Source organism: Elgaria multicarinata, chromosome 1 (assembly GCF_023053635.1).
Source record: "Elgaria multicarinata webbii isolate HBS135686 ecotype San Diego chromosome 1, rElgMul1.1.pri, whole genome shotgun sequence".
NCBI classification, from domain to species: Eukaryota; Metazoa; Chordata; class Lepidosauria; order Squamata; family Anguidae; genus Elgaria; species Elgaria multicarinata.
In genome coordinates, this window is record NC_086171.1 from 20,526,339 (window position 1) to 20,544,479 (window position 18,141).

The 18,141-nt window shown below is 38.5% G+C and overlaps 1 protein-coding gene across 3 annotated transcripts in view; it reads right to left on the minus strand.

Moving 5' to 3' along the window:
• Positions 1-18,141, minus strand: part of DNAJC13 (DnaJ heat shock protein family (Hsp40) member C13) — a 57,444-nt gene that overhangs the window by 28,615 nt on the left and 10,688 nt on the right. For all 3 annotated transcript variants that reach the window (XR_010025372.1, XM_063124325.1, XM_063124316.1), the window contains exons 2-20: positions 17,526-17,606; positions 14,563-14,638; positions 12,948-13,097; positions 12,289-12,330; positions 10,911-11,111; positions 10,148-10,354; positions 9,166-9,261; positions 8,791-8,882; positions 7,760-7,926; positions 7,551-7,630; positions 7,298-7,467; positions 6,205-6,304; positions 5,414-5,521; positions 4,907-5,062; positions 4,379-4,435; positions 3,367-3,488; positions 2,806-2,881; positions 1,213-1,308; positions 899-1,042 (exon numbers count right to left, since the gene is read on the minus strand). Coding sequence is in view for 2 of the 3 variants with exons in the window: in XM_063124325.1 (XP_062980395.1) it covers positions 899-1,042; positions 1,213-1,308; positions 2,806-2,881; positions 3,367-3,488; positions 4,379-4,435; positions 4,907-5,062; positions 5,414-5,521; positions 6,205-6,304; positions 7,298-7,467; positions 7,551-7,630; positions 7,760-7,926; positions 8,791-8,882; positions 9,166-9,261; positions 10,148-10,354; positions 10,911-11,111; positions 12,289-12,330; positions 12,948-13,097; positions 14,563-14,638; positions 17,526-17,593 (2,208 nt within the window). In the remaining variant the exon portion in view is untranslated. The remainder of the gene's footprint in view (positions 1-898; positions 1,043-1,212; positions 1,309-2,805; positions 2,882-3,366; positions 3,489-4,378; positions 4,436-4,906; positions 5,063-5,413; positions 5,522-6,204; positions 6,305-7,297; positions 7,468-7,550; positions 7,631-7,759; positions 7,927-8,790; positions 8,883-9,165; positions 9,262-10,147; positions 10,355-10,910; positions 11,112-12,288; positions 12,331-12,947; positions 13,098-14,562; positions 14,639-17,525; positions 17,607-18,141) is intronic.

Genomic DNA, 18,141 nt, shown 5'->3' on the forward strand with positions numbered 1-18,141 from the left:
AATGAAGGGATAGCTGCAATACTCTTGGTCCAACATTACTGGGCCCATTCAGAAGACACCTTAAACCATGGCTTTAACAAAGAAAGCCAGACCATGTTCAGAAGACACCTTAAACCACAGCTTTAACCACAGTGAATAAGGCTTTTTGCTTTCTCCACCATGGTTAAAGCCATGGTTTAAGGTGTCTTCTGAACAAAGCCCGGCTTTCTGGCTTAACCACTGTGGTTGAAGACATGTCTTAAGGTGTCTTCTGCAGGGCCAGCGCTACCATTAAGCCAACTAGGCAGCCGCCAAGGGCGCAGACCTCAAAGGGGCGCAGTACTGCCCTTTAAGGATCACAGTTTTATACAAATTAGCTGTTTTAAGAAAAAACATAATAAAAGCAAAATATAATAGTTCAGAAACTCTTCTTGAACAGCTGAATCGAAGTTGGCAATTTTTGTGTGTGGTGGTGGTTGTGATGCAAGTAGCTCACCTTGCCTAGGGCACAAAATAGTATGGCACCGGCCCTGGTTTTCTGAATGGGGCCACTGAAAACATTAGAAAAGAAAGCCCCAGTTCAGACATTCAAAATCTCTCCACATGGAACATCTCAGTTGCCTGAGCTGCAAGGGGAAGTAGTGGACAGGACAGGCGCTCCACATCACTGACATAATTTTGAGCCCCTTCTGATGCTATCGAGAATACTAAAGTGGATTAGGCAAATCCACAGTCATCACTTCCAAATTGCCTCCAATTTCTCTTTGTATAAGGACATATATAAAACCCAGTTAAACACACAATGACATTAATAAAATTTAACAAGCAACTGAAGAAGTCTTGAGTTATAGGGAAGTACTTAAATAGAAAAGGGTATATTGGTACATAAAGCACAAAGACAGAATATTAAGCACCTTACCTCTTTCTGTGCTATTCCCATTTTGTCTCTCCAGTGCATCAAAACTAAATCCACCTTCTCTTTGGCAAATTTTTCAACTTCTTTAGCAGCTTTCCCAGCAAGTCTTTGCCACTCTGGCACTTTATTAAACTTGCCATATTGATCCTGTAGAACAAAATTCATTTCATGCAAGTGTGAAAAGTCTCCGTGAAAGATGTTTAAGTTAATAGATTCAAGAGTTTCTTGTTCCAAAATCAAGCACCATACAGTAAGTAGCAACAATTCACTGCAAGAGAATTTAAGCCCACTTAAAGATGGAAAGTTTCCATACTTACATTTGCAATTTTTAAGTTGTCCCTAATATGCATCCGATCAGAATCCTTTTCAGGTACGGGATCATCACTGTCCAGGTATAAGAGTAAGCCTGCTGGCTAAAACCACAAAAAGTCATAAGCTCCTTGAATTCAAAAAGAAAGTAGAGTATAACTGAAGGATCAACCAAAAACCCATGCAAGTTGGAGATTGAACCCAGCTGAGTTAAATATATGGGCTGTGGCTTTCTTTTAACATAAAGTTTGTGGGACTTATGATCAGCCTGTATTCTGGCTAGTGTATATAGCTAAAAGATTCAAGTTTTACTACAGTTCTCTATCTCATTCTGCCTTCAAACGCGACTCTGAATATAGGATTGCCATGTATGCGAAATGGCCCTTACATTCTCTGCATACTTGATATCATTCTTCCTATACAACTGTTTATTCTTTAAGGTCAAGATCCAAAGAGGCATGTCCAAGGTTTGGTAATGCTGCCACGCCTCATCCACCGCGCTTTGAGCAGCAGGACCTATACCTATTAGAAACAGGATTCCAAAATTCCTGAAGTTTCAAAAGAGGGCGGCCATGAGGCACAGGGGACTGCTGCTTGAGAAAGACTTTGAAAACTTCCTTGAGTTCATGAGAACTTTATATTTGGGCTGAAGGAAACAAAGGCTCTGTGGAGAATTCCATATATGCAGTAAGGATTCAAAAGCCTCTCCCATACTGGAGGCTAAGGCTATCAATGGCTACTAGTCCTGATTCGTTGTGTGCTATCTCCAGTATTCGAGGCAGTAAGCCTGTGTGCACCAGTTGCTGGGGAACATGGGCGGGAGGGGTGCTGTTCTACCATGTCCTGCTCGTTCATCCCTGGCTGATGGCTATTTGGCCACTGTGTGAACAGAGTGCTGGACTAGATGGACCCTTGGTCTGATCCAGCATCAGGGCACTTCTTAGGTTCTTATACTGAAAGCAACCCCCAGCTCCACTCAACAAGACTCTGCTGAAACAAGGAACTTGTGGACCAGGTTTGCATAATTGCGGGGGCGAAAGAACCCATAGTCGGTTCTTTCCCTGCCTCCACGTATGCTGGTCATGCAACTGCATTTTGTATAATTACCCATGATGCAGTGCAGGTTACCGTGTCATCCAAACAATGCGCGTGGCAAGGCAGAGGTCATTTCTTACCCACCTTACAACCCATGACTTGCAGTATGGGCTGTAGGGTGGGTATAAAGCCACTCCCACCGTGCCCCGTGCTGGGTTCAGATGACATAGCAACCCACAGTGTATTGGAGATAATTGTGTAAAACAACGCATGGGGTCAGGGAAAGAACCAACAATGGGTTCTTTTGCCCCCATGATTTCTTGAATCCATCCACGGTGTGGTCTCTGATAATGCAAGGAACTGCAACCTGAAGTTCTACTACTTCTGCCAAAGTGCATATACATGCCCGAAAGGACCCTCTAGATCCCAGCACCTGACTACTGATTAGCAAGTTTATTACAAAGTGTAAGATTTACTCAACAATGACTTCTCCTTATCGTATTGAATCAACTGCAAAGTATCATTAATTGAATATAGATCAATATTTGAAGCAGACTTTCACTTACCAAAATACGCTTCAACAAATTCAAGGCAGTTGCATTTTCCGCTGTCCAGAGCCCCACTAGATGTCTACTCAGCTGTCTGAGAAATAAAGAGACTGAGAAATGTGTTACCTCTTTCCTAGGAAAATATCAGCTCATGTAAAAAAAGTATTATTGTTTCACAGTACTACTTTTGCTCAATTTGTGTTGGGTATCTGCAATCGAATCCCCGATGTAACCCCATCCCAACATCACCGGGTAGGGTAACAATATTGAACTTGAAACCCAGCAGATATTGAAATGCAATATTACCACCGATAATATGCACTGATTATCTTTCAAATTGCCAATAACACAGTACAGTTGGTTTCAGCATGTTTTCTCTGATACTTTTGCCTATCAGCTGCTATCTCTGTCCTGGACAGTTTCAATTCAGGTGGTCTACTCAGAGGTGGGAGCAAAAGGTAGGGAGGAATGCCCACACACACTAGATGTGCTGTGTTCAGTTTTAAGAGAGAAGGGGGAGGTTATAAAGTTGAGGCTATTATAAAAGCAGGATGGTAAGTGGTATAATTCTAAACTTACCTATTTGTAAGCATTCTTTGATCGCTGCTTATCGTAAACATAGCAGTGTGCAAGTGACGAGGTAAGGCACCTTCACTGAGGGCAAGTTCTTGCATTTTGGTTGCTATCTCTTTATCCCCCTCCTTTGGAAACAGGGCAAGAAGGTAACTATGAAAGAAGTTAAGCGACTTTTCCCTAGCTTACAATACCAACTACTGAAACATTTGGACCTGGAGATAAGCAGCTGCACTCGTGGCACAGTTTGTACTTAAAAGTAAAACTGAGGTACATTGCTGAACAGCGTTTTTCTTTACTTCTGCTCACTGCCTTGGCAAGAGACCAGAGAGTGCTGAACGGTGCTACAAACGGATTTGAGTAACTGCTGGCTTTTCTATTTTCAAGGAACGAGTGGCCATTGCTCCTTTCTCCCAGGATACTTTTGTACAAAGAATTACATCATACACAATCTAATTCAGCAAAGGGCTTCCTGGAACACCATTTTAAGATTCTCATACTGCAAAAGGATCACTTCTGCCATGCCTTCTTAATGGCAACTCTAATCTCCTCACCCAACCCCTTTTCTCATTTGGAATCAAGAATGTGAGGAGGTTTTGTGAAACTGGAAAGTAGCACATTGCTTTGGGATTGGCTATTTGCCCTGGTCATGGCGATGTTACTCCTCACTTTGGATTTTTACAGAAATTGCCAATGGCAGGCCCTTATAAAGGGGATACCTAATGCTAAAACACATTTGTACATTTCAAATGGAACACCCACCAAGGAAGTGTATTTTTAAATCACATCTTTAAATATGACTGCATTGTAGCTACCCAGGAGTCAAACCTAACTCATATGCCTATTTCATCTGAAACAGCTGAATACAACCATCAGAAAATCAGAAAAATGTTCTCCCCCAGAATACTCGCTTCTCTGGACGCTCCTTTTATGCAAGGTGTTTACTGCTCAAGTCAGCTGTTCCCATTCCCACTGAAAAAGGAAATGAAATATTACAAAATTGTTACTTAAGCCTTACCTCTATTATTGCCTTCATAACCAAGCCAGCTCCCTTCACAATGGCCATGGAAGGGTGCTGCAAAAACAAATTATAAGAAAGCAGCATGTCAATATTTTCCAGTACAACATTAACTGACCTCTTCGAAGTGAAAGAATTTATGATACTGGGACAGGGTGAGCAGGCCGATCTACAACTGCAGTCATCATTCTGGTTCTCATTAATGTTAAAACAGTTTCATAGGTGTTGAGGGCCTCTCAGTTCTGTAGCTGAACCTCTGCCTATACAACATAGATTCATAGCTCATGAGGATAGGAGAGCTTTCTGTTAGAACAGGACAGCGCAGAAGCACATGGGAAAGCTTGCACACTGTCACATGTTATGGTGAATTATCACCCACAGGGTTGTTTATTTGAAAGTTAGATCTTGTTAATACAACTTATTTTTCGCAAGATCAATCCTTATAAAAAACGTTGGTTCAATTTAACTAGCAACAGGATGCAGCGAAATCGTCTTTGCAAACTTAGTATTTCTTAACACCAAACTCACCTGAAAGAGCTTAAACAGTGTTCTCCCATTAGACGCAACCATTTCTAATAACATATCAAACTGTTGCCCTTCTGTCGTCTCACTATATGGAGCACAGAGAGCAAAAGTAAGGAAGTCCAGAAGTGAACTAATAACTAGGGCACCCGTTCCATATTCCTAGAAGTAAAAAGATTTGACAGTTTCAGAGATAGCATCTATTTTTCTTCAAAGACTTTGAAGGAACTTCTTCTATGGTTCATGAGCGATAAAGTGGCACACCTATGCCAATTTGTTTTCAAACAAAACCTACTGCCTTCACTTAAGTTTTCAAATGCAATTACAAACATAATGTAATATTCAACAGAGCCCTATGATCAGGTCCACAATAACATCTTGAGTCCACTAAACACCCTGCGGAGATCAAACTGAATATCCTCCCAAATTTCTAAACTATGTAGGCAGCAGAATTTCCCCTTCTCTCCCTCCCAAACATAGACACTTAATATTTGAGTGTTGTAGAAGTCTTACCACATGGGAATTAAATTTCTCTAGTAAGTTTTCCAAGAACTTCTTTGAAGAAAGAAGGGATGCTTTGTTTAGCTGCTCTTGCCTCAAATCATAGTCATCATGCATTGGCTAGGGATAAAGAAAGCATTTCATCAGAATTATGTTTCAAGTCTCCAAAAAAACTTAAAGGAGCCCTCTTTGTGAACAGATTATACTTAAGGCTAGATCTCTATCAATAATAGTAGGAAACCCATGATGAAAATTAAAGGATACCAGATCATAGTTTTTTATACTGGTTCCAAAATAATGAAGACTAGTGGTCTACTTGGATGTCACATATAGAGACAACACCCATTCTACAAAGCAAACACACTGTGTTTTCTTTCAATGAAACAGAGTTTAAGATGTAAGCGAGCCTCCTCAGGCTAAAAATGCTGTCCATGCCATCAACTGCAACTGAGGCTTCCACTCCTTTACGCTTCTCTCCCTGTCCCCATCACCATCAAGGGAAAGGGAGAATGCAGAATCCCACTGCTTTAATGACAACAGGAGAGCAAAAAGCTTTTTAGAACACTGCCCTCACCATTCAAGACAGGGATTGATGAACAGCCTTCCCCTTTGGGGAGACAGCATCTGATGGATCACTCAAAACAAGTACCGAAGGGTTCAGGTAAAACTATTTGACTCCTCTGGCAACACAATTCGTCATCTCCCTACAGAAGCACTTCACGATCGGAATCAATGGATATAACCCATGAAACCCAGAAGATAAATAACCTGTTCTAGCATAGTTAGGTTACTTAAGTACTTACACACATGAGGGCACAAAGCATATCAATGGAAGCATGAGTTACTCCATCATTGTTTCTTTTAAGAGCCTTTACTACCTTCACACCCAGGCGCTCTCGGAATCTTTAAAAACAACATAGCAATGCATTACATCAAGTACCAAAACAGAAGCAATATCATGAAACAGTATTAAAGCACCAAATTAAAAACTGCCCTACCAATTTAAGAAGCTCAGTTCAGCCAGTGAACTGTACAGATCTGATAACTGCATATTTTCAGAACAGTAAACCTGAATGTTATTAAAATCAGTCAAGTCATTATTTTCTACTTGCCAATTTCAAAATTATTCACAGAAGCCCAATAATTTTATTGGCAGTAAGGAGTGTTTCTCTTAACAGACACTATATTGTCTGTTAAGAGAAAGAATTGCCACCAAGTATAATAGAAAAAAGCATGTGTGCAGTGAGACCTTGTCTCTCATGGGAAATGAATTACATGGCTAAGTGCAACTGAGTTGCCAAATTGTATCTGAAGAGCCAAAGATGATGGGTCACTAAAGGTGAGGGTCAGTGGATGACCTGGAAACTCAGAAGCTATACTGAACTTAAGCAGGAGTGGATTTGGTCAACGATCTGGATAGGAGCCATTGTGGACGCCCACGTAAGAGCAGGGGAGAGCTACAAAATCTGTTACGCAAGCAATGCATTCCACAAGTGCAATGGAAGCAATGGCAGTGGAGTGGTCCTATTGGATACTGCCAAGAAGCCTAAAAAACAGCATCAGCATTGGGTTGTGTTTCGTAATGTGTGAACCTGGAGTCCTGGTTGTTGAAAGAGAGAAATATCCAAAGTTTTAACACAACAACAAATCAGGCTCAAATTCTGGGTTGTTCCCCCTCAAAAACCTAGAATTCTGGGTTCATATGTCATGAAGCACAACCCAGGGTTGTTCTGTAAACCGGATACAAAGCAGAACAGTGAGCAGGTGGGAAGCCAAATGCTCACTCATTCCCCCACCCCCACCCCCACAATCCGTAGGTTATTACATCCGAACCGGGCCAGAAAGTAAACAATCCGTAGATTATTACAAGGCTGTTGTTGAAAGTCAAGGACCTACTTTGGAAGCTGTGTGAAAGCAAGGAATCCAGCTTTGGAAGCAACTAATCTTCTGACTGCTTGGAACTGGCTTTCGAGCTCTGCAGTAGATGCTGTAATGTCACCCTCTTGTGAGAGTAATGCCGTTATGGCATTATTTATTAGCTTCTCCTTGTTTTCTGAAAACAGGCCCTAAGAAAAGGATAAAAGACGTTAGCCTTTTTGTCAGTAATAGAACATTAAAGAATGAGTAGTAGACTTGTTTTTTAACTTACATCTTGCGTCACCGCATGCAGAACTCCACTGTATGAAATGTTAGAATTGAACCTAAAGACAGCATCTGCAAAGTTGCCATCTGCAATGGGAGCATGGATAAAACCATCAGATGGGGATATTAGAGAATATCAGCACAACTTGGACTGCTCTGGAGAGGTCTTACAAAACACTCACTTCAAAGGCTGTAAACCTGGAACAGAAGACTTACTTGGAGGTGCTGCCAAGAACCTTAGATGAAGGCTTTCAACTTCCTCATCCACTGGCATACTCATAAGGCCCCACCGCTGGCCTTTGTCTGTTGGCGTCATTTTCACACAGACATCTCTATTGCCAGAGGCTCTTACTCCATCCAGCAAACTGGCTAACAATGAATCCCTAGGAAAATTGTCCAGTCAGTTTTTCCAGCTGATAAAACCTAAATATTCTCATCACAAGCAGTCATGAGCATGTACATTTCCTACTAGTTAACTGTATATACAGCAAGCATTTTTTGGTGCAATGAAGGCAACTGCTATAAACAGAGAGTGCTTCTCATAGAAAATTTCAGCTTGACTGTGCTTCAGATCGCACCAAAAACCTGGATCATAGCAGGAGATGTGGTGAGGGACAGGAAACCAAGCATTCTTGATTAATGTTAACATGCTGACATATGAAGGCTTGATAAATGCCTTGTGAGATAATGGGAGAGAAACCAATGATTCAATGAGCAGCTTGTTGCATGGCAGTGGGAAAGGTAACAAAACCTGAACACCTTGCATTTCTTCATTATCTGCACTAATCTGCAGAGTAAATTAAACTAATTTGGCTTATTAAGATCACTGGTAATAGACTTGGTTCAATGGTGTCTGCAAAAGTCCTTTCATTGATTTCTTCTCTGTGTATGAATGACTACTTTTTTTCTGGGATAGTACTACTGGATTCTATAAAATAAACTTTAATAGCTACTCTTCTATCTAGCTGTTTATCAAGCTGTAGAGCTACGTATTTTCAGAATTCTGTTCAAAGCCACTTCAATTTCTGCAGTACTTGATAGCAAGTTCAAGAACTTACTGTATTCCCTCCCCAGCTGTGGCAAAAGCTTAAGATCCTTGCCAAATGAATCAAATATAAATGCAGGCATTGTTGATCTGGTTATAGCAATGAAGCCAACTATAAAAGTGCTACACAGTTTGCTTAAGATTACTGTCAAAATTGACATCCCAGTAGAGCAACAGACAGTTCAAGAACATTTAAAAGTACCTCTCGGTTGAAGAATATTTTCGGATCTGTCCCTTGATAAACTCTATGGTAAAAAGTTGCGGGTTTTCAGAATCACACACTAGCGCAAATACCTTTAAAGAAAAAGTGTGTCAAATAGGAAGTCACACTAATCTTGTTATTATACTGTTATATTATATATTTTAGTGAAAGATTACGTCTCAGCATTACAACCATGGTTTTCTGTTTTTCTAGAACATTTACTTGCATATGAACTCAAATCTCAACTGTGCTCCCACTTTTAAAATCATGATCTAAAGACTGAATAGGAATTGATTTAGGCAGTTTATGCTTTATGTTCTAGCATGATTCGTAAACATTTTTCGGACCCAACGCTTGAACAACATTGCCCCTTACCTCTCCTAATGGCTTCAGTGTTGCAATGTTGTATGTAGCTGGGTCACGTTCCACTAAGCAAGTTTCTGTAAGAGCCAATATCCTTTTCACTGGTTCCTTAAAAAACAGAAAGGGTTATTACATTCTTATTGCGTGAGTTATGAAAACCAATACAGATTTCATACTCATTTAGGAGAAATTTTCCCCTACAAAGTCTTCAATAGCAAGCCAAATCATTTCTTTTCTATAGATGGGGTATCTAATGGCAGTAATTCTATTGCTTCTAGGTGGTTTTGAAAAGTAGCTAAAAGCTCCAGAAATACAAACATTTTAATCTATACAGTGCCATTAATGTTGATTACAAAAGTAGAAAGATTTAATTCCCTAGGGAATGCACTGAAATTACTATTGTGAACCTAGTGTATAATATTGAGGGAATAATTATTTCTGATTTGGAGCACAATGGTAAATCTATTTGGGGAAAATTGTGATGATAAAGTAAAGGAACTTTATCATGACCAAAATCTATAATGTGTTGTTCATCTTTTAATTAACAGTTTGGACTGGTTTTCCATGTTTAAATCTCTCTACATAAAAATCTGATAGTGATTATAATGAATGCCAACAGCTCAACAAAGACAATGCACAGAATTTAAGCAGGCTCCATACAATGTATTTCTGATGTCCTTATACTGAACAATTTGATATTAAATCTAGGCTGTGATCCAAGGTTGACTGAAGTTTATGGAAGTGACATGTTCTAGCCCAATGCAAGTTTGACTCCCCCTTCCTTGTACAGCACAAGGCTGCATATTAACAGCAGTGTCCGTTCCTCTTTAAAGAAACCATAAGTTGAATATAGTCACATAATGAACACATTTACAATTCAATGACCAAAAATTAGGGCAGAGTGGGGGGAGGTGGCAGTGGAGATGACAAAGCTCCCTTGTGTGGATGTGCAAGTTCAAGACACAAGCAATGCATCTAAATGTTTAGGCCTTACCGAATGCCTAGGAGATATCTTCTGGACCACAAATTCTGCTAACGATGTAATAGATTCATCATTGCTGTATTTCCCAAAGCGAAGTGTCAAATATTGTTCAAATTCTAATGGTTCTTTCCTTATCCTCAAGGAAATACCAACGTAATTGCCAGCATGTTCTATTGCACTTTTGATAATGTCTTCCCTTTGTTCAGAAGCAAATAAATGCTGCAAAGTTCAAGAGATTTCAATAAATACCTTGGTATGAATGTACTAAGAACATTGGCAATAATTTAAGAATTAATAATCTTGAATACAATGGTATTCATTAAAGTCGGACTATGTTTATTATTAATATTAATTGAAAAAGACAAGTTTCTTCTCTTAAATTTGTTGGTTGTTTTTATGCTCTCATGGTTTAAATTTTTGTGAACCGCCCAGAGAGCTTCGGCTATTGGGCGGTATAAAAATGTAATAAATAAATAAATATAAATAAACTGCTTGATGAATAGCAGAGTCAAATTATCTAAGAGCAACCACTAGGGAAGTAATATTTAAGTAATAAAAGCAGTCATATTTTCTATTTAAAACTTAAAGGAACAGCTGTAAAAGTATAAGATAAAAGAAGGTTATCATATTGTACCAAGGACCAATTATATTTTCTAGTTCAAATAAACTTTATGTAGTTAGAGCACAACAAAGATTCAGAGTGCTAGACGGCTTTCTGACCTGGCCAAACCAATAGAGTCTAGGAAGGCCACTGGGTTCTAGATATTATACTTACTAGCCTACTAAATCCTCCATAAAGTATACAGAAACCTCCTGGAAAATCAGACAAATCAACAAATCCTTCAATATTTCTGTAGTCATAAGAACACAGGACTTTATTTGTTGCAGGGTTAATTTGGTCAATGCCTCCAGGAGTCACTTCTAGGATTACAGGTTTTCTTGTATCACTCCAGTGGTGCTTATAACAGTTGTATCTCTGTAAAAACGAAAGACGAGTTAAGGAATAATTTAAGCAGTATTACATCTTAGTATAGTAGTTAATATGAAAACAGAAGTGTAAAAATATTTTTAAACACGGCTGGTCATACACTGCTTCGAATCAAACAGGCATATCAGCCCCCCTTCATTTATTTATTTATTACATTTGTATACCACCCAGTAGCTGAAGCTCTGCATTTCCCTCCCCACAGAGATCTCATCTGTGTAGGAAGCAATGCTCAAATTGTGTGTACATTGTTGCACGATGAACTTGCGGGACTCATCTTACTCCATCTACATCAAGTGTGTACGACATGCTGTAAAATCAACTCCAAGTAGGGTTTCCCAGAGCATGTACAAGATGTGAAATAGATGTAATTGTCACAGGCAACAATCTAAATGAGAGTTTCACAAGCAAAAAACAAAATGAGAGTTTCACATAATTTCTTACACAAGTGCTTTCCGTTTAGGAACGATGTAACATATGAAACTGGTCTTACTTAAGATGAATTAATGATGTTCTATACCAAGAAAAATGAGCAATTTAAGTATGAATTGAATGCTGTGAAATTTAAGAGTGCGCAGCAGGAAGGAAATGCAACCTCAGTTACAACACAAAATTAAATAGAAGAGAATAGAAGGTTCTAATTTCCCCTTTCTCTCACATGAGTGTAGCCTATGGCTAAATAAAGCTGTAAGCAAGCCAATGTAGACACTTTTCATAAATGGAAAGAAACTGATTATTTCCATTATTGTAATTCAACTGACAACATTCGTAGATGTGGGTACACACAGGCCTTTTTCCTCGAAGGGGCAACGTATGCACATATGTAACTAGTGTCAGAACACAGGTCTGTCATTTCTGGAAGATCTGGTGACTTGAGTGGTAGCAAGTCCTTGGCATCAGGTCTGAATTTAATAGGCCTAGCCTCTGATAAACTTTTATACAGAACTACCCCTCCATTGTTTCTCAGGAGATGGATATGAAGGGTCCAAACGCCTTTCCATCTGCACCTAAAACCCTCAGTTCTTTCCCTGGCTCAGTGCAACCCCACAAGCTCTTAATTAATTGCACTTCTGCAATAGGTAAGATGAACTGATTGACTGAGATTAATATAGCACCATCAATGTACATGGTGCTATACATAGTAAAAGAATAAAACAGCAACACTTACCCTTCCTGTGATTTTTCCTTCAGCAAAATCAGTTCTGAATCTCTGGGATGGAAGAAGAGGGGGGAAAGGAATCAATAGTAACTGCACCAACAATTCTGTTTGAATTATCTACAATACATGTATCTGTGCATGCTTCCTTGAGTTCAGGCACACTGCGTTGGATCCAATGGTGCCATTCAACGCATAGAATAAAGCTCCCATTAACAGAAGAGCTATTTCTACAATTCTCATCATTACAAGCCAGCATGGCCAATGGCTGGGGCTTATGGGACATCGTCAAACAGATCTGGAGGGCACCACGTTGGGAAACGTTGCACTAAAGCAATGCATGAGAAAAGCCAAACTAAATTGAAAGATAGTGTTCTGCATGTGCAAGAGGATGCATTGCACAAGCACTGCGCTGTGCAAACTCTTCAATGCCTGCAGAGCAGTGCTAAGTAGTTATTTTCCTTTTGCTGATGGTTCTTTGGGCCCAACGCTGGAGTCTGGATCCAAACCATAGTTGGTAGAGATGTAACTTGCAGTCCTGAAAGTTGCTGGTAATTAAAAATGCAATATATACCATTCAGCGGAAAATATACGTTTCTCATTTTAGTTCAGTTAGCAAAAGAATGTGCAAAGTAACAGAGAACGCTGGTATTTAATCAGAAGGCTCCTACCAGTGCTTCTGTAAGGAGTTCTGTTCTGTGTTCTGTAGAAAACTTAAGTGTTTCAGACTTTTTCCCACTGCCCTTTCGAAATGTTAGGTTGAATTCTGTTCCTTGTCCTTTTCCAACAGGACTGATGCTACAGATGTCTCCATAAGGCCACTAAATCAAAAGATCCGCAAGAGAATATTCCATTTTATCACCATGAATTCCTATACCAATATGAACTATTAGAAAGTATTTTATTGCCTTATAGCACATTTCTAATTGTTTGTTTCCCATAAATTATTCCTTAAATTCTATCTCAATACCCTTATATGTGGGATATGGCCAACAAGAAAGGTTAATCTGCTATCTTTTGAAGTCGATCTGTTAAAATATTGAAAATAGGGGACTACAGCTGGCTCTGAAAATGCTGGTGAAAGACTTCCGCAGCAGGACCTCCAGCCAAATAGATAAATCATTAGTTGGCAGGGTGAGAGAAGTACAGCAAAGGAAACCCCACTCTGTCCCATACCCCCAACACTAGGTGCAAATACCTATTCTGAGGTATATAGGTCTCAGCCTTTTAATGACTCTAAAATCACACAGCAGCAGCAATTTAGTTTCATAGCTGCATCAATCTTTCTATATCGATTGAAAATATGGTAGTTATGCCCTAAGTGCCTATGTACCCAATACAACCTGCCAAATTCTAAACAAGGTTCCCAATCTTTTCATTTGTATGCACGTTAGGCCTTCTGACATCAAATGCCCTAGGGAGTTCATTTGTTCTGTACAGTCACAGCATCACAGAAAACTGATCAGTAATAAGAAGGCATTAAATTCCAGGTGAAATATGGAGATGAGAGAGCTAGGAGCTGCACATTGTGATTAAGTCTGCAGTCTTTCAGATTTTGGTCTCCTTAATAGTAATAGTTGCCAAACAAGGATGTTAAGCAAAACAGTATAAAGACAATGAACCTGAAGACTTGCTTAGCTAACTTTTTAATTTTATTCCCCCCTATATCAAGTCGCAAATATAACCTGCAAAACTTTTGGAAACTATACAAATGTAAAGCAAGTAGCAGTTTAACTGCTGCCGATGGCTATTTTTCATTATTTAATCCCCAAAATACATTTTTTTAAAAACGCTCCTCTATTTCACAAAACATATTACTCCCCAATTCTATATTCACAAATACAAACTAAAATCCTCATTTTTGCTCAGAAGCGTGCAGCATTATTATTATTATTATTTACTTATTTATATCCCGCCTTTCGCCCAATGCTGTGCCTGAAGGCGGCATCACAACATTTAAAGCATATACATTAAAAACCTATAGAGATATACAAAAGTTAAAAGTATATTAAACATATTCCAATATTAAACGGGTGAGAAAATATACTGTTATGACCTCCACCTGAGAGTTTGATTCTGCAGTTGAAGAATATTCACTGGTTAAGTAATGAGGATTTTCCATAGAATATAAACTGGCTAAGTCTTTAGTTGCTCATTAATTCAAGCAACTAACACTAGTACTCTGTTCTCTTTCTTTCTCTCTTAACTGCATTTTCAATATAAGACACCTCATTTTTACTTTGGAGATAATACATTTGCAAACAGCTGCTGTGCATTTCTTGTTACCTGATTTGTAACTTCTAATGTGTTAGGGTTATATGTTGTGACGGCATGAGTTCCAACTGAAAATACTCGTTTATACCTATAAACATAACAGAAAACAAGGATTTAAGTCTAAATGCTCATCCCAAGCCCCAATTAAAAACATGTGTACATTATAGATCATTATTGGAGATACTATGTGGTGGTAGTTCTTTTTCCAAGGAAATGTAAGAAGTCATTTAGCTTTCTTAACATTTATCGTTTCAGCAAATTGTTTGAAATGGGAGTTTCTGGCAATATGGAAAAATACAGAATGGAAAATTAATCCTGATGTATTCATTCAAACAGAGTTACATAAGAATGTACTGCATGTGATGGAGCTCACTGGTTTCATTTGAATGCAATATTTGGTGAAGAAAGTTTCATAGTAGCTTTTCAAAGAATCTGTGATCTTTTGGTACAGAATACCAAAAGAGGTGGGGTGCTGGTGGAGAAGAGAAAAATCTGTTCTGATTATCAAACAAGACCTGCGTCTTATTTGCACTTATATAAAAAAATCCAAGCTGAGACTGTAAACTGTATATAAGTAACATGTAACTTTTGATCCTAACTCAGCTTATGTAAACATATTCATAAATACAGTTAAGTAAATGTTATACATTTCACCTAAGCTTCATGTGAAAGTAAGAATTGATTTTAAATATACTTTGTTCACCTTCATTCCTTGGGAATTATGTGTACATCTCCAAAGTGAAACAAATTTACTTACTTTGGCAGTTACACATGAATACTATTCATCAGATTTATCACTGAAGAATGGTAAATGTTATGTAACCATAATAAGAAGTAGAAAATCTGAATTTTGGGGGAGGCTGAAAAAACTAGACAGAATGCAAGAGACAGAAATGCAACTGAATTTCTGAATTTAACCTTATTACACAGAGATATTAGGCAGGTGTGTTCCATTTCTGCATCCTTGCCATCTCTTGGAAACCCTTAATACAAGAAAGAGATAATCCAAACATCTGAAGATCTTGAGTGAAAAATCAGGATTCTTTTGAGCTTCTGAACTGGCACTGTAGCAATTAAATTCTGTCCTATCAACAGAATAAAGTACTAAAATCAGTTAATAACTTTGCTACAGAATTCAGTATGACCAAAATGGAAATAACTGGTTTAAACATATCACAGGCAATCAAAGAAGCAGTTAAGAAAAGTATGCAATCTCACCTGTGTTCAGAAAAATCTAATTAAGTACCTAGCTATCAAAGAAATAAACGAGCTAAATTTTAAGGGAAACTGTTTCTGTCTTTAACTCAGTGGCAAAATAAACAAACAAGCCATGTTCCTAAAGTTATTCTTTCAGAATGGCCCAAATTACTTTTTTTAATTAATTACATATTTATACTGCCCAACAGCCTAAGCTATCTGGGCAGTATACAACTAAAACCATAAAATCCAGTTTAAAACTTCTTATATGAAGTTATAATTCAATAGTTACATGTAACATACATGGAACAATTAAAGGCCAATTTAATTAAACAGTTAGAATTAATGTAATGCAAAACATGGAGATATATGAGGAGAAGCATTAAGACAACTGAGGTGTTCATATGTACGCTAAACAATGGTTTAGCGCTAGATGCACAAACAGACGTTATAGCCCCAAACACCTATTTTCTATAGAACGTTTGCTCTAAATTCTATAGAATTTGCTCTAATAACTAATAAGTAGTGGCTTGGACAAGCTGTAACTCAAACTATTCAAATTACATATGCATAACATTGGAAAAATATATAAGAACTGGCTAATAAAATGTTGCAGCATGGAATGCTCTTGTTCAAGCTGCCAGCCAGCCAGCCATGCCCTCTTTCAGGATACTCAATTACATATTTACTTCCCCAACGCCCAGTAAGCGTTCTATGCTCACTGTGGCATTTTGGGAATTCTCTTCCTTAGGAGGGGGTTTGGGGTTTATCACACTTATGCAAACCTTGCATTCTCACCAAGCCTGCTGATCCTTCTTATGCACAGATAGTGCCATTTTGGTTGCACAAGGATCCCCACCCAGAGGATCTTATACTAAGCATGTTCTCAGTACACAGGATAGTCACTTCTCTAGCTCATAAATATATAACTGACCATACAACAACGTAGTTTAAGGTGATGGTCATGCCATCTAAGAAACCTGTTGAAACATATTTCTACATGAAAACAGTCTATCCAGCTAATTAAAGAGTGATCCTTATGAATAATTTTATTTATTTATTTATTACAGCGCTTTTATCCTGCCCTTTAGCCAAAAAAGGCTCTCAAGGCGGCTTATAGAATATCATCACTTCAGCCTCCCCAGACACTTTGTCAAAGACTTTTCAAGCCTTTCTTGAAAAAAGGAACTTCAAAGACAGATACCAACATAAAATTTCTGCAGTATAATTTAACGATTCAACTCTATTTCCTGTGGCTTGACTAAGGACAAAAGGTGTGTGTGCGTGTTTTTTTATCACACTACATATGTTAATCTGCTCACCATTGCAATGAAGTCTGTGTTATCATCAACAACGTGCTGTTAATGGCATCTGTTACGGAAATTATCACTATCTGTACATTTTGCTTTTCAATTCCCTCTGACCACATAGTTTACATCTCCCACCCCACCAGCATGTTATATAGATCTGTCAATGTGAGGTTAACACTTCATGCATCTGATGAAGTAGGCAGTGTCCATGAAACTTTATGCCGTAATAAATGTGTTAATCTTTAAAGTTTGCACAAGACACTTTGCTTTTGTTGCAACACACTAACGTGGCTACCATTCTGAAAACTATGAATTATAAATAATAATAGACTGTAGATGATTAGAGTATTCAAGTCCAAAGAAATTTTAATCAAGCAATTTGAGAGCTCACAGTTGGATAACAGAGACAGGCTGCAATATAGCACAATTACCCCCAAACCAGAGAATAAAATAAGCCAGGCTACTTACTTTCCCCTCCATGAATGCTTTGTTGTGTAGAAACAAGCCAAATCTTTATTTTCCCTAATTATATTCATTTTGTGCCAACACCTGTAACAAAATAAGCTTTGCATTAATAAAAGTTATTAGCTTTAACATATTCTTCTACTGAACACCAAATACAATTTGTACACAGGATTGAATACGTAATGCAGATTGCTAAAGGGGTTATATATAATTCAAAATATTCCTGTTCTCACTTCCATTTGCTAAACAGCTCTAGCTTGGTCCATATATCCAGCAGAATGAGGCACTGGAAGGGACTATACCATTGCCAATTCAGGCCTACCCAGAGGCCTTTTTGAGCTCTGGGCACATTTGGCAATTTGAGAAGTTGTCCTGGGCACCACCACAAAATGGCTGCCATGGGAGGTGTGGTAAAGGGCAGGTAACCTGCTCGAAAGACTGAGTATAAGGCAGCAGTGGGTCTGAGCCCCAACACACTAAACAATCCATTCGAACCCACAATTTTCAGCAACAGAAACTTATTTCACAACAATCCTAGCTACTGTTAGGAAAATGGTTTTTTTTTTAAGACGTGGGACATGACAGGCTCCAAGAAAGGTGTCCAAGGGCACATTGATGC